The sequence below is a fragment of the Bemisia tabaci genome, chromosome 5 (assembly GCF_918797505.1).
Source record: "Bemisia tabaci chromosome 5, PGI_BMITA_v3".
Lineage (NCBI taxonomy): Eukaryota > Metazoa > Arthropoda > Insecta > Hemiptera > Aleyrodidae > Bemisia > Bemisia tabaci.
The window spans coordinates 16,917,603-16,938,854 of NC_092797.1; the positions used below are offsets into that span (position 1 = coordinate 16,917,603).

General features: G+C 42.4%; 2 protein-coding genes across 3 annotated transcripts in view; both read left to right on the forward strand.

The window, feature by feature from the left end:
• LOC109042212 (uncharacterized) overlaps positions 1-21,252 on the forward strand; it is a 203,116-nt gene that overhangs the window by 65,778 nt on the left and 116,086 nt on the right. The window lies entirely within an intron of this gene.
• Arc2 (Activity-regulated cytoskeleton associated protein 2) overlaps positions 10,280-21,252 on the forward strand; it is a 51,950-nt gene continuing 40,977 nt past the window's right edge. The window contains exon 1 of one of the 2 annotated variants that reach the window (XM_072300358.1): positions 10,280-17,920. In XM_072300358.1, the coding sequence (XP_072156459.1) occupies positions 12,262-17,334 (5,073 nt within the window). In that variant the 5' untranslated portion in view covers positions 10,280-12,261 and the 3' untranslated portion in view covers positions 17,335-17,920. The remainder of the gene's footprint in view (positions 17,921-21,252) is intronic. The other variant, XM_072300359.1, reaches the window with a different exon arrangement.

Consider the following 21,252-nt stretch of genomic DNA (forward strand, 5'->3'; position numbering starts at 1 on the left):
ATTCGGATATTTTTGCATTATGCATTCATATTAACATAAGATAACATATCTCTTTCTGAAGTGATTATCTCCTTTACCTCGTAATAACGCCGCCAAAATTTGTTCCGAAATAGGCTGTCACGCTGAAATGAAGCTCCTATTGCAGCCATGTATGCATGCAGTCGGAATTTTTTATTTAAGTCCGCTCCAAGCATAATTTGTCGCGCATGATGAAGTGATCACATCAAGTCCCTCGGTGATTTTAAAAATGTATTCACAATGTTTCCGGGGACACAATCAAAGGCTCGCATGTTACAACGATACCATAATGCATGCTCGAAATACTGGCGGGTAATCATATCGAACGAAACGAATCTTTTGGGGAAGTTGATCCGAGGCATTGGTTAAGGCCTTGCTTTTGTCACTCCTTTTTTGATGTTGCTTTTCGTTGCGATCATGTAATCAAGCAACTTGCCCATTTAAAGTTGCTTTGGAGTAATTGATCCGCGGTGATGCAATTGTTTTATAGTTGTTTGCTCAAGTTTTGTTTTATCCTTGTTACTATCGTAATTCTTTATGTCAGCTCCGGTTATTTTAGTGTCATATTTAAGTCAAACGTAACGTAGAGTGAAAAAATCACCCAAAAACCCGTTTATCTTCCGCACCGTGAGAATTTCTACAAAATCAAAATTCAGGAGTATGATGTATAAATGAAAAATGTAAACAAGCTTGAAAGTTGATCAATTGACAATAAAGTCAGTTTTTTTTTTAGAAAAAAGCTTCTTTTCACTTTTTTCCCGTCACAGGTAGGCAGTTACTTATATTAAATTCTAGCAGAAAGTTCAAGCACATATGAATTGCAAGACTAAGTTCATCTCCAGTTAATTCATATCCATCTCTTAGCTTTTCCAATCCACTACATTATTGTCCAAACTAATCATACGTCCTCTCTCATGAAAACTAAGTATCATAACAAAACACAGATAGCTTTTGACGCAAAAAGCCGTTTTGACAAAAGTGTGGGTCATTTCGCCAACGTTCATTTCCTTGTTTCCGTCTGAAAGACTTGAAAAGGGAAGAAAACTCGAAAGCTGAAGAATTTTTTCAGTGGCGTGGTGTGAATTGCGATATATCGATTGTTATGCCATTTACACCTATGGTAAAGAATCGATTATTAAGGTGTTTGCTGCGAACACCCTGTTTATCGATCCTTTTCCATAGGTATAAATGGCATAGCAATCGATATTTTATAATTATCGATAATTAGCAATTCACGCCACGCCACTGAATTTTTTGGAGGAGCAACTATAATACGTTTAATTTTTATAACCCCCTTCCCCTTCCACAACCTTTTACTGTCTCTAACTACCCTACTTTTCTTTTTCCCTTGTCATTTCAAAATTAATCCCGCCGTAGAGGAATGATGATGCAAGCTGATAGTAAAAGCACCTCTCGACCATTCTCGATTGTATCCACTCGCTGGGGCAGTTTACACAAAGCTCGAGTTTCGTTGTCCATCACCTGTAAACTCTCGTGCGCGGGAGTTACATTGCCCCCTCGCTCTCCGAGGGGTGGTCAGCAGACCGTTACCGCCGCACTGCCGTGCTAAGGAAGAACGCCGTATGCCCGCCCAACACGAAATATTGCAGCAATATTGCAGCAATATTGTCAATATTGAAACAATATTGTCATGTAAATATTTCCTTAAATACACTGCAGAAATATGTTGACAATATTGCTAAAATATTTCATGACAATATCGTAACAATATATTTATAAATATGTTTTAAATATATTTACAAAATATATTTATGTAATTACTTTTAAAACAGTTTGTAAAATATATTTACAAAATATTTTAAAATTATTTTAGAAATATTAGTTTAAAAATATTTGTTTAATATTATGTTAAAAATATTTTATAAATATTTTTGTAATATTTAAAAATTAATTGCTAAAATGGCAAAAAATGGTTTGCGATTTCTGCAATTTGCTTTTTTTGGTAAAATGCCCACCCTCGTGGCGAGAACGACAAAACAATTTGCAAAAGTGGTAATTTTATTGTGCGAAAATGGCAAACTATACTTTTGCGAAATTAACATTACTAGTTTATGCTATTATGGCTAAAATTTTTGCTAGATTTTCAAAATGTTTGCCAAATTAGCGTATGGTTTTGCTCTGTTTACCAATTATTTTGCGGAACTTACTAAAATCAATCGCTAGAAAAAAGAAAGGGGGGGAAGAAAAGACAAAAAGAAGGGAAAAAAATAAATAACATAACATAAATACATCGACATAAATTCAAACTAGGAAAAAGCTCAAATAATTAAAACTGGAAAAAGACGCAATTATAAAAAAACAGTAATTTGGTAAAGAAAAAAATGAGAGAGAGTTAAAAAAAACGAAAATTTGTAATACATGAATAGGAATATGTTGAGTACAATTAATAAAGAATTTGAAACACAAATTATAGGATGAAATAAAAAATAATAAATAAATAATAAATAATAAATTCTGGTAAAATATTATAAGAATCCGTCAATAAACAAACATATTACGGACTCAGAGGCCTGCGATAGTTAAGAGATTGAATTTACGGGCCCATCTACATCAAGCCTGGCTGGTCTGGTGGTAAAGTACTGGACCTCGGATATCAACTCCACCCGAGGCGTGGGTTCTAATCCCGACTAGGACGGCGCGGATTTTAAGGTCAGTAACAACTCTACGATCCACAACCTGGACGCATGTGTACATTAGAAAGAAAATTAGTACCAAAGACGTCTCCTAGACTGCGCGCACACGGATATGGAATATGATAACCTCATCGCAAGTCAATATTTTTAAAATATATTATCAATATTACCTTGAAAATATTGCTGCAATATTGTCAGGGGGGCGGACAACAAACTATTGCAGCAATATTATTTCGATATTGTTAAAATATTGTTAAAATGTTTTTGACAATATTTCAGCAATATTTTTAAAATATTTCCGTGTTGGGCGGGTGAACATTCGAGAGTTGCCAAATTTCCTTCTATAAAATGTTTATATTTGAAGAAGGTTATGAATATTTTTCCTTCAAATTTTCAGATTATTTAGGTAAAATTGCGAACAAAATTATCGTAAACATTGAGAGGAAAATATTCATAAGTTTACCAGGAAATTTGCGTTTTATCAAAGGAAATTTGGCAACGCTTGATGGCTCATACGGCGTTTTTCCTTAGCATGGCAGCGCTCTTGTCGACCCAACCGTCCTCCGGGAGTCCATGGCTCTGACGGCTGACCGCCCGAGATAAAAAGTTCACGTTACTGCAAGTGAATCGGTTCATGTTAAAACCTCAACAAGTTCAATTTCTGAGTCCAGATGTCCATACGAATGTTCATGCGCTTGGGTCGGCAGGTAATTGACATAAATGGTTTTAGCTTTGACCGATTGAAGTCTTCAGGTTTTATTCTCCTGTTGATTCGTTTTTTTCTGATGTGGGTGGGTGCAGGAATACTTTCGACCAGTGCAATGGTCCTGAAAATGCAGTTCAACTGGAGGGGTTTTGAAACATGGAGTACAATTAAAGAAAGCGAAACATAGAATGTTGAAAGAGACACCCTGCGAATGTGTCAAATTTAGTGGGCGGTCTAGTGTTCTAATTTTATTTTCTTCCAAAATTTCTTCCTCTATTTCATTTTTATAATGGAGAAGTATTCAACATCATTCTTTGGAATTTTCGTAGAACATTAATCTTGTAAAGGAGAAAAATCGTGAAATTTTTCAAGAAGCAATGGCGGTGAATCGTTTCTAATCGAAATTATAAAGCGCGATAAGAAGGCCAAAGTGCTGCAAACACCAAAATGTGATCTGGAAATTTCACCATCCCCTCATTTCCAAAATGGCTCCCCTCCCTTCTGATATGGTGAAAGTTTTGTCGATGAGGTACGAATAGACTCGCTCCAGGACTGCAAATTGTTTTCCACTGTGCGGTCGAGACCAAATTGTGGAAGTACCATCCCCCTTTCCTCTCTCGAAGATTTCTAGATTTCCATCCCTTTTGGATTTACAACTATGGCACACATCCAAAAAAACAAAATTACGGTCAGCGCGTTGCAGAAAATAGCGGAGGCGTAGAACAATCTGCCCCTGAACCCCTGAACCGCGCTTTCTTCGCCGCAGAGACAATTTTCCGGGACATGAGAGTTAATTTTTCGGATTGTGAGCGTGTCAACTTCAAAATCGCAGTGGCCGAATTTCACTTCGAAGCCCGCTCATCACTTGCACCCCGATTCAGAAAGAGGACTTCGCCGAAATACGAAAGGTAACCGCTGCTGACGGCAGCAGAGAAAAATTCAAGAGCTGGTCCCAACATTACCTACATCACAGGACAGGACAGGATAATCCAAAAGTCTCGCACCACCACTGCCATGCTAAGGAAAAACGCCGTATGAACCTAAATGCGTTGCCAAATTTCCTCTGTTAAGATACGAATGTATTGGGGAAATTGTAAATATTTTTCTTACAATTTTTGGAATGCTCCCAGAGGTAAACGAAGTTTGGGGTGACCGACTGACCCCCTCGAAATTTTACCAGCAGGCTGATTATTTTCCGCGTCGATATTGAAATCGTTACGTTAACGCCGTCGTTAGCGGCAAAAGTATAATCGAGCGATTATTTCAGTCCGCGCCGATCGTTAAACCGTGGCGGGATATTTGAGTCCGTCGATAAGTTAAAGGTTGCTCTACGGCAACCTCTAAGCTAACGATTCGCGGCAAGCTAACCTAACCTAAAAACATACCCGCGTGACGTCAAGAAAAGAGATGCGTTGTTTTCAACTTACGCCGCCGCGCAGTTGGAGCGCTGCTTGTATCGTAAACGCTCTCTGATTGGTTGATTATTATCTCTAACGTCGGCAACGTGGGGATCCAGATCGCTAACTTAACGACGGTAAGTTATCGAACGATGAATAACGATCAGCGGAATTCGATGTAAATGATCACTCGGCTAAAGGACGTCGTTAGAATTCAGTCGTTATCCGTGAGTCGCTAACTTATCGACTTGGATATCGACGCGGAAAATAATCAGCCTGCTGGGATTACAGGGGTGGCGCGGAACTTTCGGATCACCCTGTATATTATTTTCGAGCATGGGCGAGTCGGATCGGAATCGGAATGGTTTTGGGCACCATGTCCATGTCTAAGTCCATGTCCATGTCCGTGCCCGTGTCCATGTCCATGTGGTGAGGCTGTTGGTCTGCGGAGCCCTTTCATAAGCGATCGTGACTCGGTGTATCTACGCCGCATTCCACGTCTGCCGCGCGCGACGGGCGACGGGCAGTCACAATGCCCGACAGGGCCGCCCCCGCCCATTCTAGGGAAATCGGACACCGTGTTGCCGTTCCCCCCTGACATCTCTCGTCACCGTGTACGGATCAAATGTATACACGAATAATTGAATCGAGGAAATTAAAAATTCGGTGTTGTTCGAAAGGTTATTGACCTTGTACTTCTGTTGCGCGGACTTTCAGTATCATGATTTTTAGCGGGGGTTACTCATTTTTAGCTCCGCAAAGAAGATGATGAGCCCTCCTCCTCGTGATAAACAGAAGAAAGAACTAGGAAAACAGGGTGTCCACAAGTCCGGAATTTCCGGAAAGCTCGGAAATAGTACTGATTTCTTAAGGGCGGTCTGGAAGTACTGCTAAAAATCAGAAATTCTGTTAGAAGCAGGTTAGAAGGTTCGGAATTTTTCATTTGTGTCGCAATTTGAGATAGAAATTCAAATCTTTGAAATTTTTCGAATTTCGTCAAGTGGAGGCGCTGAAAAAGTACTGAAATTCGTTGAGGAGGTACTGAATTTCTCGGGAATGCACTGAAAAAGGACTGCAAAAATATTGATTTTTGTCCAGCCTGTTTTAATAGACGCCCTGAAAAAGATGCTTTGAGATGAACTGGAAAATTGATTGAAGAGGGGCGAATAAGGCGCCCTAAAATTTGCTAGAAATTTGCTAAAATTTTGCCTTCTCACAGGGTTTTTTGGGTCCAAATTTGGAAAGCGGTTTAAGAGGCGATCGCCCCCAGGCCAGTCCGCCCTTGGTATGATACCTTTAAAAGAAAGTTTACCAGTTATTAAAATTCTTCTACTCAACTTTCAACTCTTTAAAACCCATATTTAAAGATTTAAAGTATGGGTAATGCAGAATCACATACGTTCAATATCTGTGTGGACTAGTGCCGGTTCTATGCAGCTTGTAGCTCTCAACCCAAAAGCCCGGGTTGAAAAACTCGACTTCTCTGAATTTGCACCCACTTTAAAATCATTGAGTTTTCGTATCCCTTATCGGCAACGTTGTTCTTAAACTGAATTTTCGTCTAGCGGTAGTGCGGTAGCGATATCGATTCACGTGGTCCGGGAGAATCCTTGAAGCACCCAGCGTCCAAAATTATGAAAGACACCAACGGTGCAGAAAAAAATTTGGTCATGCAGCCACCTCGCCTATCTCCCCCCCCTCTCTCTCCCCTCCCCCTCTCTCCTCCTCCTCGGGTGATAGATTCGAGTCATGCACAGTTGTCAATCGACGACAGCATGTACGACTCTTCAAAAATGTTTTGCGAAATATCTGCCTCAATCTGTTAACATTATGGTTTACTCATAGATCATTTAGCCATTTGCCATATTAACGGAAGAAAACCCGAAGATTTGAAGTTTCATCGTCGGTTCGAAACATCAACATGTTTTCTCCGTATGCAGCTTTCGCGAGCACACCCCCATCTCTCCTACTCGTCTATCGTTTCGTTTAGCAGAAATACGTACAATTAGTTCCTAATTGCAAAATGTAGTCCGATTTCAGCCCAGAAAAATAGGTAAACCAACAATAATTTTGAAACAGCCCTTACTCACTACAGAAGAGTGATTGGCAACCAGCCTGACACCCAAGACCCAAGCACAAAAGAGTGACGCAACGCTAATGGGCCGATCAGATATGCGCGGGGCCCCGGCCGGTAGAAAAATCTGCTGAAAACGGTCGGTGTGGCGCTAAGTCAGGTGAACAATCAGACAATGAGAGTCAGGAGTTATTAATCTGTCGGTGCCGGCGGTTGATGGCGGATGTAGCAACGGCATACAGTGGATCGAGTCAATTTTAGACGTCGGACATGAAATTTCTATCTAAAACTGCAAATTTTGATGTTAATTCCGTCACATTGTAAACTTTAAGGGGTGCTTATAGCAGAAAATTTTACAAGGAAACCAATGGAACTAGAGTACTTACCTTTACGGGGAGAGTAAAAACGAGAAGCACTAGAAAAGTGCTGCTGTCAACCCTAGAGTACCTGTATAGCGAGAGTATGGACAGATGTGAAACTCCGAAAATCCATCAGGCCTTCACCGATGCTTCTGCGAATAAAGTTAGGGCCCAGAAATGCAGCCAACCTATGAATTTCAATTATCCAGAACGATTTACTAATACTATTGTTACGAACCGTCGTTTATTAAGCACGTGTTTGACTCAGTTTTTGCATAAATTTACTCAATTTCGCGGAAGAACGCTCATTTCTGTACATTCTTTGCCATCATGGTTAGAATTGGAATCTGCAGACTGGCAGTGAAATTTTGTGCGTTAGAAGTTGGTTAGAAGGGTGGCTGCACTTTTGGGCCCTAAGCCCTCCATGAAGCGATCTGTCCATACTCTCGCTATACAGGTACTCTAGTCAACCCATGCATTTGTAAGATTACTCAACATGGCCGAAAGCGCATTACAAACAAGCGTTTCTAAGGATTAAAACTTTGAAACTGAGAATATGTATGCAAAATCAACGTTTTATACGTGCTTTTATAATTTTTAATCAATATAAATAATCGAAATGTGAAAATTTGTTCCACTGGATAATTCGAGTTCATAGGTTGGCTTCCCTTTTGGGCCTCGAGAGCTACATGACCTGACCAAACCTAACCTCCAAATTTTCGAGTTGTCCATGCTCATTTTTAGAACCTCAAAATTTTGTATAAACGGAGTTATGAGCTTTTAAAGTTTCCAAAATCCGACCTCCCCCATCGACTCGGCCCACTGTGCGGCAGCGCGTCGAGGCTCCGCTTATCGAGTAGGCTCATCGGACAGAGGAAAGATGAGGATGAGCCAGGAGTCTCCGGTTTAAAAAGCGTGGATTTCGTCGCTCATCTGACGCAAGGGCGTATCTCCATTTCCACGTGAGTCTTGAAAAGCATGGAGTTGTATGGAGGACAGAGCTCGTGTGGAAATTGATATGGGACCTTAGGTCGTGTCGGAGGGACGACGATTTGTTCATCGCCGCCCGGTAGTTGCGAAAGCGAGACCCGCCGACCGGCAGGATCGCCGCTTCGGCTATTTTCACCATCGGTTGAGGCTGTGTCAGTCGTGACGTCACAGGTATCGATACTATCGAATGGGATCCGAGCAGTAAGATCGTATGAAATTGGTCCCCGTGGCACGTGGAACCTGCCAAGGAGAAAAATCAATGGTTCTTAGTTCCATTAGTGATGCACCAGTTGAGCTGTTTATTAATAGGAGTAATAACCAAAAATAGTGGTGTTTTTACCTTTAAGTAATGATTTGACCGAAGTAGTGGTGAAATGCTCATTTAATGGTCAAAATATCACCATTTTTTGTTTTGGCTTCCATTAACTAACAGCTCAACTAGTGCATCACTAATTTGGAACCAAGAACCATTGATTTTCTTAGTGATGAGTTGCATCGTTTACAAATACAACAGTGTAATACTGTGGCTGGAAGAAAAGAAAATAAGTAGGAAGAATGTGATGTTACGTTAATGTAAGTCGTATCTTGAAGTAGAAAAAATCCCAAGAGAAAGCACAATTTTTACCATGGGGGGGGGGGGGGCCGGCAGATGAACGTTACTTTAGAAGCCTCGAAAATTCCCTAAAGTCTATTAAAATTACCTTAAAATAGGTAAAATTTCAGTCGCAGGTACGACGATAGTCTTTCAATTTTGTAGGAAAATTCAAACATTTTAAAGCATTTAATATGCATAGAATGAGTGAATTTCGTTTTGAAGAATCACCAAATATAAGTATCCTCCCTTCTTCTTTCCTCCGTTCCTTCCTTATTTCTTCCTTCCCTTTTTCTTCTTCCTTTTTTTCGAGCGAAGGAAGAAGGCGTACGAGCCTACGCCCCCTTGGATCTATCACGTGTTTAACAGGGTGTCTACAAGTCCGGAAAGTCCGGAAATAGTACTGATTTTTTAAGAGTGGTCCGGAAGTACCGAAAAAGTGCGACATTTCCGCAAGAAGGTCCGGAATTTTTTCAACTTTGTCGCAATTCGAGCGAGAAATCAAAAAATTTGATGTTTTTTGAATTTTGTCGAATAGAGGTACTGATAAAGTACTGAATTTTTCTGTTGAGGAGATATTGAATTTCTTGGGAATGTACTGAAAAAGTATTGTAAAAGTACTGATTTTTGGCCAGCCTGTTCTAGTAGACACCCTGATTCCCTGAATTTAATGAAGGGCCCATAGCTGGAAATAAAACGCATACCGGGAAAGTTCCTCGAAAAAATTAGTAGTAAGGCAAATGGTTTCAAGCTTCAAGTTCTCTCCTGCTTATCTTTTCTAAAAACAGGAAAAGCACTGGAAAAATTTCAAGAAAGCACCGGGCGTTAATCATTCCGCAATAATTAACAAGCTCAGTTTTTTTGTAAGCGCAGTTTTCTTACAATTTTGGGGGTGAAACTGAATGCAGGCTTGCATGCTCACCGGCAGTTCTTTATTCATGCTCCTGTGGAAAAATTGCCGAGTTCTCCTTGGTTCAGCAGTTGGCTAAGTAAGGATGATCTAATGGCTTCCGATGTCCGATACATCGTTTCGTGGACGGGGCCCGGCGGAACTTGATAATTAGTTATTCAACTGAGGCTCTTTACTCCGGGCTCTTATTTGGACGATGGACTATCAGTCGGCCCCGGGGGTTTCCGTCGATCCGTCCGGACAAGACGACAGGATGCTTCAGTAAGTACGCGCTGTTCGCGGTTCAGCAAACGCATCTTGTTTCCACGTCCACCCGAAGCTAAGGAAAAACACCATGCGAGCTTGGATGTTGCCAAATTTCCCCAGATGAAATACTTATTTCTAAAGTAAGTCGTGAATATTTTTCCTTTATATTTTGGGTAAATTAGAAAATATGCTGATTTTTCCTGAAATTTTTAAAGAAACAGCATTTTTTTAAAAATCCATGTTACATCGGATGCAATTTGGCAACATTCAGATGTTCCCACTACCCTTAAGTTACCCCTCCCGTAGTCAAATTGATTGTTTGAAAAGTGTGACGCGATCTGAATCTCCCGCCAGATCGCGTCTGCTTACGAAGCGGATAGCGCGCGGTCTGGCCGGAAAAGCTCAAACCGTGAACTTGAGAATCAATGGAATAAGAAGAAAAAAAACAGAGTTTGTTCTTGTTTTTATGCCATCCCGTTCCGTTCCGTATCGTTGCGAAGCCGGCGAAATATTAGGTACCGAAAAGTTGTGTGAAGTGCGTTTCTTTTGCAAAAGTCATAGCTAGCCGTCGATTTGTGTTGTGCAACTGTGTTCCTCGTGATTAGGTATCACATTCGATCGCGGAATTGAGGAGTTATCAGGCGGATAGTGAATTGAGCCACGAGGCCCAGAGTGTGGTGCAAGAAAGCAAGGCAACCGAGATCGCCCCACCCACTCTCATCAAATATCAGGTACCAGGGTGACGCAGTACGTGAAACGTCACGTGAATAGCGCCTGCGTCCACATAGCCGTCCCGCTCATTACTATCGGAGCATCAAAGCCTCGGCACACCAGCCATCACCTGAGGCTCAGCCTGACTCACACCGCCGTTTATCATCGCCTCCAACCGCCAACCGTGCTTTCCGCTGTGTGTTCTGTATTGTCTCTTTTTCTGCAAATTTTCACTTATAGCGTCATGCTGAATTGTCTTGTATCGCTTGTATTTTTCATCCCGTATTGTCTCTTTTTCTGCAAATTTTCACTTATAGTGTCATGCTGAATTGTCTTGTATCGCTTGTATTTTTCATCCCGTATTGTCTCTTTTTCTGCAAATTTTCACTTATAGTGTCATGCTGAATTGTCTTGTATCGCTTGTATTTTTCATCCCGTATTGTCTCTTTTTCTGCAAATTTTCACTTATAGTGTCATGCTGAATTGTCTTGTATCGCTTGTATTTTTCATCCCGTATTGTCTCTTTTTCTGCAAATTTTCACTTATAGTGTCATGCTGAATTGTCTTGTATCGCTTGTATTTTTCATCCCGTATTGTCTCTTTTTCTGCAAATTTTCACTTATAGTGTCATGCTGAATTGTCTTGTATCGCTTGTATTTTTCATCCCGTATTGTCTCTTTTTCTGCAAATTTTCACTTATAGTGTCATGCTGAATTGTCTTGTATCGCTTGTATTTTTCATTCCGTATTGTCTCTTTTTCTGCAAATTTTCACTTATAGTGTCATGCTGAATTGTCTTGTATCGCTTGTATTTTTCATTCCGTATTGTCTCTTTTTCTGCAAATTTTCACTTATAGTGTCATGCTGAATTGTCTTGTATCGCTTGTATTTTTCAATCCGTATTGTCTCTTTTTCTGCAGATTTTCACTTATACTGTCATGCTGAATTGTCTTGTATCGCTTGTATTTTTCATTCCATATTATCTCTTTCTGCAGATTTTCACTTGTAGTGACATGCTGAATTGTTTTGTTTTGCTTGTATGTTCACTCTGTATGTTGTCCTTTGAGACCGGTTATCGCCGGTAGCTCCTTATTGCAATTACCATTATATCACTTGCATTTGTCATACTGTATTTCCCATGTATGCTTGATTATCTTTTGTAGCTTTAGCTTCATTTGTTTCGGTATGGCTTGCATTTCTCAAGTCTGCATATTTTGCATTTCGAATCTTGCTAAATTCAGTTTGGCCTGAATGTAGTTTGTGGTTTATGCTGCAATAGATTTTGTAGTGCTTGTATTTCTCAATGTTGTGTAGTATTTTCTTGATATAAATTGTATTATCCCTGTACTACCGCATTGTTATTGTAGTATGCTTCCCAGACCCTAGCCAACCCTGAGCTTCCGTAGGTGTTGGAGACACAGGTTGGCGCCCGAAGTCCGGTTATTTTCTAGAGTTGAGTGAAACCCTGTGTCCTCCTAACCATGTGGCGGGAAGAGTGATTTTTCCCCGTTACAAAAATGGCGCCCGAACTGGGACCTTAAAGTGTATGATTTGTAATTTTTTTTGTGTAGTAATTTAGGTTTAGGTTAAGTTTTCAGACGCACGATGGGGCTCCCTAACTTTTACGATTTGCACCGGGATGAAATTTTGTATGAACTTCGTATCCGTGGTCTATCATGTGAAGGAGATGCCCACACACGCCGCCAGAGGATGGTCGACAACCGAGAACGACCTGTTGACTCATTATGTGTTGGAAAACTTTCTACGTTAGAAGAAGTCGAAGAGTGCGGACGACTATTGATGGAGCTGGATGATATCTTTCAGGATTTGGACGATGAAACATCCACAAGGGACGCGAAACGCCTCTACTCCAGAATATGTCACCTGGTACTCCGATTGGAGCGTTTACTCCCCAACAGGGGACCAGAGTATGAAAAGTGCGCGACTATGTACAATGACGCGGTCAGTCTCCAACAGAAGATTTCTTTCCGTTTGGAACCTATGCGTCAAGTGAGACGACCGACTGCTCCAGAGACTGTTTTGCAACCATCCGTTAGGATACCACAGCAGCCGCCGGACCCTCACCGAAATATCAGAGTAATGCAGGGAGCAACCCTGGAAGACGACCCAGAAATGCTCGGTGAGCACCCCCACAACTCAGATACCTTAGCTTTCGAAGAAAAAATTGCCACCCTCGGCCTGGCCATGGCAGAAGCTCGACAAGAAATTCATAGGACACGCGAGGACATGAGTGGTGTAAGAGAGTTTTTGGACAGATACGAAGCAGCTAATGTTATAATTCCAGAAGCTCATCAGTCGAATCCCGATCACAACTCCAGACTTAGCGGCAATATGTTGCGGCCCCAAGATTCCCCTGAGATGGTATCGAGGCAGGAATTTCAAGATCTTAGGGAGGAATTGCGAGGTCTTCAGGAGGTCATCGTTCAACAAGCAAGGCAGAACTTCATGCCACCTAGCAACCAGGTGCCTCATCTTCAGGCCATCCAGCAGCAGTTAGCCCAACTCGCCGTTGAACCACGTTCCAGAGCTTTGACCAACAAGGATAAGCAGAACCTTTTAGATCGAGTCAGAAAATGGGGCCTCCGTTTCGATGGCTCCCCAGCCAAAGCGATCGCATTTGTTGAGAGGCTGGGTGAACTAAAAGAAGAATACGAATTACCTGACGAGACTCTATTCAGGGCAATCCCCGAAGTTCTTACCGGAGATGCTCTATTATGGTATCGAATGCCTCGCGATCCATGGTGTTCATGGGAAGATTTCCTTCAAGAATTTAGAGCAATGTACTTTCCTCCAAATTATGAGGAGAGGCTTGAAGAAGAAGCCAGAAACAGAACCCAAGGCCCGAACGAGCGAGTACAAGACTACGTTATAGCGATTTCGACGATCTTGAGAAGACTCGGAACCTACTCAGAAGAGAAGAAACTAAAGCTTATCTACAGGAATCTTCGTCCGGATTATCGGTTGTATGTAAAGCCACATGAGGTTACGTCCATCACTGCCCTCATTGCGCAGGCTACAAGTTACGAGTTGGTCCTGAGACAGATGATGGGATACAAACCACCCCCCAATCCTGCTCAAGCCAGTTTTCCAGACACGGCGTATGACTCCCGCAAGCCAAACATAGAGAAGGTTTTAATACCGCAGACACTAGCCCTCACGGCCCCGCCTAAACCAGCTACCACTACGCAGCGTCAACCCATAGTACAATTAGCAGGGATCAGTCAGGAAGACCAGCCTAAAAGCAACCGCCAAGAAAATTCAAACTTTTCACGCCCAACCACCACATCAACTCGAAACTCAAGTTGCTGGAACTGTAATGGTGCTGATCATCGTTTCAGCGAGTGTCCGCAACCAAGAAGCCATTTCTGTTACAGATGTGGAGAAAAAGGAGTGACCGTAAAATCCTGTCCCCGTTGCCGCAACAAGGGAAGTCATCCCACGCCAACTGCTTCCATCATTTCAGAAATCCCGCCCGACGATCAAACACAGGACCAGGATACATCATCCCACTCGGGAACGGCTGTTGGATCTATCTTCAATAGGGACGCAAGATGGTACCTCCCTATTAAAGTACAGGACACTGAAGTGATGGGCCTGATTGACACCGGAGCCTCGCGCTCATATATCAGCTCACAGACTTGGAGAAGGCTCAGCAAATTAGGATGTACCCTCCAAGCTCCAAGACGGACTCACGTCACTCTCGCTAACGGATATCAGGTTGAACTTCAAGGCGAAACTGAGATAACTACTCGTGTCGGTTCAGTAGATATAAAGCTGGAATTCTCTATCCTCCCGGAGTTACACGTGCCAATGATTCTCGGTAAAGACTCCTTAACAGCACTTCGGATGCAAATTGATTCAGGGAATGAAACATACCACATAGGATCGGAAGATAGTAACATCTGGAGGAAATTCGTCACTTTCAAACCAACAGCAGGACTGGATGTTCCCTCCCTAGCATTCCTTAGCGACGTCCAAAGAACGACAGCCCACGACTTTATTGAAGAGGAAATGAAGAAATTTCATTCCGTAAAAGGTCGAACGGACTTGGCTGAGCACAAGATCGAAGTTACAACCCAGGAGCCTATCCGTCAATGGAATTACCGAATGTCACCTGTATTACAGGAGGCGACCATCACAGAGACCAAGGAAATGCTGCAAAAAGATGTAGTTGAAAAATCCAATAGCCCATGGAATAACCCAATCGCTATGGTGAAAAAGGATGACGGTACTTGGCGTTTCTGCTTGGACTTTCGTAAATTGAATTCGGTAACACGCAAAGACGCATATCCCTTACCTCGAATGGAAGACATCTTAGATAGACTATCTCATGCAAAATACTTCTCAAAGATTGACCTCAAACACGCTTACTGGCAAATACCATTAGCACCCGACAGCAAGCAATACACTGCCTACTCAATCCCAGGTTTTGGACATTTCCAGTTCAAAGTCATGCCATATGGATTATGCAATTCAGGAGCAACATTTCAACGATTAGGAGACTTCCTCATTGGACCCGAGCTAGAACCATACGCATATATCTATCTTGATGATATAATCATAATAAGTGAGGATTTTGAAACACATATACGAGTTCTGAGGCAAATTCTGCAGATCCTACGTGACGCGAACCTGATGGTGAACTTCGAAAAATGTCAATTTTTCTGCCCAGAGATTAAATACTTGGGCTTTCTTGTTACAGCCGAAGGTTTATCCCCAGACCCAGATAAGATTGCACCAATCTTAGAGCTAATCCCTCCGAATAACATTAAAAAACTAAGAAGTTTTATTGGTATGTGCTCATGGTACCGTCGTTTCATCCCACAGTTCTCTTCGATTTGCGCGCCACTAACACGCCTACTTCGAAAGAACGAGAAATGGAACTGGTCTTTTGAACAACAAGACAGTTTCGACAAGCTTAAAGAACTCCTTACCTCACCACCTATCCTAGCGCGGCCAGATTTCACGAAGATCTTCCAAGTCCAAACGGATGCAAGTGGGACCGGCCTCGGAGCCGTCTTGAGTCAACAACATGAAGAAGGTGAAAAGGTAGTCACATACGCTAGCCGAACACTTCAACAAGCAGAGACGAAATACACGGTGACGGAGCAAGAATGTTTAGGAGTTGTTTGGGCAGTCCGCCTTTTCCGCCCATATCTCGAAGGATACCATTTCATTGTCATAACAGACCATCACAGCCTAAAATGGTTAATGTCGTTGAAAGACCCGAATAGTAGGTTAGCCAGATGGGCCATGGAACTTCAAAGTCACGACTTTGAGATCAAGCATCGAAAAGGGGCAGACCATCACGTCCCGGACGCCTTATCACGTTTGGAGAGAGATGGTGAATCGGATATGGAGGAGATCATGGCGATTGGCGAGGAAGATCTAGAGGGCGATGAATGGTATCAGCGCCGTATCAAAGCTGTACTAGCTAAACCAGAGAAATACCCGGACTTCCAAGTCAGAGGAAACTCACTCTACTGCCATCGATTTAACCCGCTGGAACTGATTTTGGAGGACGAAGAAAACAACACGTTGAACTGGAAACTTGTAGTACCCCTATCAATGCGCCAATATATTCTAGCCGAATCCCACGACCGCCCTGATGCAGGACATTTGGGAATTGTCAAAACATACCATCGGGTATACCAGCAGTACTATTGGCCGGGCATGTTCCAGGATGTCGCAGATTATGTCCGCTCCTGTGATGTCTGCCAGAAGATCAAACCCGAGCAGAAGAAACCAGTTGGCCTAATGTCAAGCCACATCGTCGAGGAACCTTGGACTGTTGTATCTACGGACCTAATGGGACCATTCCCACGTAGTTCCCAAGGTTTTATCTATATCGTGGTATTCGTTGATTTATTTACGAAACAAATCGAAGCGACGCCTCTAAGGAGGGCAACTGCCGAGACCGTGGATGATGCATTCCGCAAGAACGTACTCTACAGATGGGGAGCACCGGAGGTAGTTGTCTGTGACAATGGGAGCCAATTCGACAGTACTATCTTTCGACACCTCTGTGATGGATATGGAATTAGGATCCAGTTTACACCGCCTTACCACCCGCAAGCCAACCCAACAGAACGTTATAACCGGACATTTAAAGGGATCATCCGGTCATTTGTAAGCGAACACCAAAAGGACTGGGATAAGTTCCTTCCAGAATTTTGCTGGGCAATGAACACAACTATCAATGAAACAACGAAATTCGCCCCAGCTTTCCTTAATTATGGTAGACACCCGAAACCACCGGCCACACTTCGACAAATAGAAGAAGAACCCCTCCAAATAACACCAGGGGACCCAAAGAAATTGGCAAACAGGTTCCACAAACTGAAAGACATTTATGACGCAGTGAGCCGATACATGATGGAATCCAATCAGCGACAGAAACGCCATTATGACCTACGCAGAAGACCTCACGGATTCAAGGTTGGAAACCTCGTCGTGAAAAAGCAACATATCCTATCGAATAAGGCGGCACACTTCTCAGCAAAATTAGCCCCACGCTATGAGGGACCGTATAAGATCGAAACATTTATTTCAGAAAATATCGTGGAGTTAACGAAAGAAGGAGTACCCCATAAAACTGTGCGAGCCCATGTTAGTGATCTCAAGAAGTATGAGGCGCGTTCGCCCCTCATCAAGTAGGGGGGATGTGACGCGATCTGAATCTCCCGCCAGATCGCGTCTGCTTACGAAGCGGATAGCGCGCGGTCTGGCCGGAAAAGCTCAAACCGTGAACTTGAGAATCAATGGAATAAGAAGAAAAAAAACAGAGTTTGTTCTTGTTTTTATGCCATCCCGTTCCGTTCCGTATCGTTGCGAAGCCGGCGAAATATTAGGTACCGAAAAGTTGTGTGAAGTGCGTTTCTTTTGCAAAAGTCATAGCTAGCCGTCGATTTGTGTTGTGCAACTGTGTTCCTCGTGATTAGGTATCACATTCGATCGCGGAATTGAGGAGTTATCAGGCGGATAGTGAATTGAGCCACGAGGCCCAGAGTGTGGTGCAAGAAAGCAAGGCAACCGAGATCGCCCCACCCACTCTCATCAAATATCAGGTACCAGGGTGACGCAGTACGTGAAACGTCACGTGAATAGCGCCTGCGTCCACATAGCCGTCCCGCTCATTACTATCGGAGCATCAAAGCCTCGGCACACCAGCCATCACCTGAGGCTCAGCCTGACTCACACCGCCGTTTATCATCGCCTCCAACCGCCAACCGTGCTTTCCGCTGTGTGTTCTGTATTGTCTCTTTTTCTGCAAATTTTCACTTATAGCGTCATGCTGAATTGTCTTGTATCGCTTGTATTTTTCATCCCGTATTGTCTCTTTTTCTGCAAATTTTCACTTATAGTGTCATGCTGAATTGTCTTGTATCGCTTGTATTTTTCATCCCGTATTGTCTCTTTTTCTGCAAATTTTCACTTATAGTGTCATGCTGAATTGTCTTGTATCGCTTGTATTTTTCATCCCGTATTGTCTCTTTTTCTGCAAATTTTCACTTATAGTGTCATGCTGAATTGTCTTGTATCGCTTGTATTTTTCATCCCGTATTGTCTCTTTTTCTGCAAATTTTCACTTATAGTGTCATGCTGAATTGTCTTGTATCGCTTGTATTTTTCATCCCGTATTGTCTCTTTTTCTGCAAATTTTCACTTATAGTGTCATGCTGAATTGTCTTGTATCGCTTGTATTTTTCATCCCGTATTGTCTCTTTTTCTGCAAATTTTCACTTATAGTGTCATGCTGAATTGTCTTGTATCGCTTGTATTTTTCATTCCGTATTGTCTCTTTTTCTGCAAATTTTCACTTATAGTGTCATGCTGAATTGTCTTGTATCGCTTGTATTTTTCATTCCGTATTGTCTCTTTTTCTGCAAATTTTCACTTATAGTGTCATGCTGAATTGTCTTGTATCGCTTGTATTTTTCAATCCGTATTGTCTCTTTTTCTGCAGATTTTCACTTATACTGTCATGCTGAATTGTCTTGTATCGCTTGTATTTTTCATTCCATATTATCTCTTTCTGCAGATTTTCACTTGTAGTGACATGCTGAATTGTTTTGTTTTGCTTGTATGTTCACTCTGTATGTTGTCCTTTGAGACCGGTTATCGCCGGTAGCTCCTTATTGCAATTACCATTATATCACTTGCATTTGTCATACTGTATTTCCCATGTATGCTTGATTATCTTTTGTAGCTTTAGCTTCATTTGTTTCGGTATGGCTTGCATTTCTCAAGTCTGCATATTTTGCATTTCGAATCTTGCTAAATTCAGTTTGGCCTGAATGTAGTTTGTGGTTTATGCTGCAATAGATTTTGTAGTGCTTGTATTTCTCAATGTTGTGTAGTATTTTCTTGATATAAATTGTATTATCCCTGTACTACCGCATTGTTATTGTAGTATGCTTCCCAGACCCTAGCCAACCCTGAGCTTCCGTAGGTGTTGGAGACACAGGTTGGCGCCCGAAGTCCGGTTATTTTCTAGAGTTGAGTGAAACCCTGTGTCCTCCTAACCATGTGGCGGGAAGAGTGATTTTTCCCCGTTACAAAAGTGGCAAACTGCCGAAAAAAAAGAAAATAGAATATAGCCGAATTCGTTGGGGTTTTTTTTTGCCCATATGCCATTTAGTTCCCCCGAAGGCTCCCGAAGTTCGAAATCCAAATTTTTTTAGCCGTTTAATGGTGAAGTATGAACATTCTTACCCCTTGGGAGTTGGGAACTTTTCTAAACAATCATAGTTTTTGCTTAGCTTTTCAATATAAAATGAAAAAAAAAGGTTTGAAAAAAATATGAAAAATGTCCCATCCATCTTTACCATTCTGCGTTAAAGTCTCTGAGTTGTCGAAAAGAGACACAATTTTCCTTCACTTTTGTGGGTTACTTTGAAGTTAAAACAGTTGTATCGTTCGTTTCACCTCATGCAACCGTTCATGTCCGCCCCATCTAACTTTTCTACTCATTGTCAGCGTTAAAGTCTCCATACAGCTCGGCGCCTTCAACGTTCGTAGAATACCTCAAGCGCTACATGGTTACGCATCCGACGTGCAAATTGCCTATACTGCGCCTGCTGGAGTGTACACCGTGTTTTAAGGAGCACATACACCATCCCACCCACGATCTACGGATCGAGCAATCGAATCCATTCTACACGAGCATGCTCGTGCAGGGCTCAGAAGTGCGGTTTGCCAACGCCGAGTCGGAGTAGGTGAGGACGTAGTCTGGACGGACTGGAGGCATCCGACAGACACCCGAATGATGAATGCAATTCTGCCGGCGAAACGCGATGTATCACCGGACGCGACCGTCGGCTGCCCCCGCTGCCCTATGTTCCCCGCGCAATATATCGATCCGCGTATCGAATCCGGTCGCGGCCGGTCAGCGGACGACGCTCGAGTGGACTCGAACAATGAGTATGGATCTGGGGCTCGATTGCAAAGCCCGAGTCGGGAATTACTGTAGTTAGCATATCATGCCTCCTCGTTTTCGCGTCCTACTATCCGCGATCCTCGGCCGAAACGGCGTATTTGCGTAGGGTTTTGTGATGGGGTTAAGTGGTTTTTGCCCGAGGCTTCGGTTCCGTCTCGTATCTCTCCGGTTTTCCTTTCACATCCAAGGTTGCGCGGGCTGTTTTCCTCGCGGCCGCTGACCCGAGACAATACCATCTGGAGGACCGTAAACACCGAGCCGAACTAGTGTTGTGGTGGTGCGTTTGGTTGTGAAATAATGTCCATTGATCTTACGGGACTTCGAGACGCACTCACACACATTCAGTCCTAAAAAAAAAATTCTTCGCAGCGACGCAAAGAATGTCCTACTCACGAGCATGACTCATGACCCTTGAATGGTCCATCGTGGTTAGTGTAAGACGCCCCGGGAAACTAAAGAGAAGCTCATTTGAGGGTAGAGTGGCAGATTCTCAAGGTTTTTTATAAGAGCGTGAGGAATTTTGGGGCAATCGAGGAATTTTTATGAAAATTATAAGGGTGTTTGAGAATTTCGGCCGAATTGTTGAGAAAGTTAAGAGTATCAGTAAAAAGGAAATATTTTGAATCGTGGTAGATGGCCAGCATTTTGGAATTTCGAAAAGCAATTCAGACATCTAAATTTGGCATCCTCCAACTTTGACTCAGAATGTCCATGTGAATCTAGTAAACGGATGAGGAAATTTTGGAGATTTTCGTTCAGAACGTCAGGAATTCAACACTACCTTGTTAAGCCCTTTAACTTCAAATTTCGCCGTCAATTCATTCGGCTGCAACCTCACATTACCCTGAAGTTATAATAGTTGTATCAAACTGAATGGAGTCATAACACGTTGATTTTGTTTTCCTATCAACTATTGCTTGTCATCACGTACCATCACAAAGTGAGCTATTTCGATCCTCTTGTTCGTTTGCTGATATCGGAGCCTTATAAATCCCAGCATTATTTAGAACATGATTTTTCATTATTCAAGTGTAGCAACAATATTCTTCCGTTCCAAGAAAAAGCGTAGTGTATATACTTTTACATTGCAAATTTACATACACAGATTTTTAATAAATATTACCTGAACTATTAGT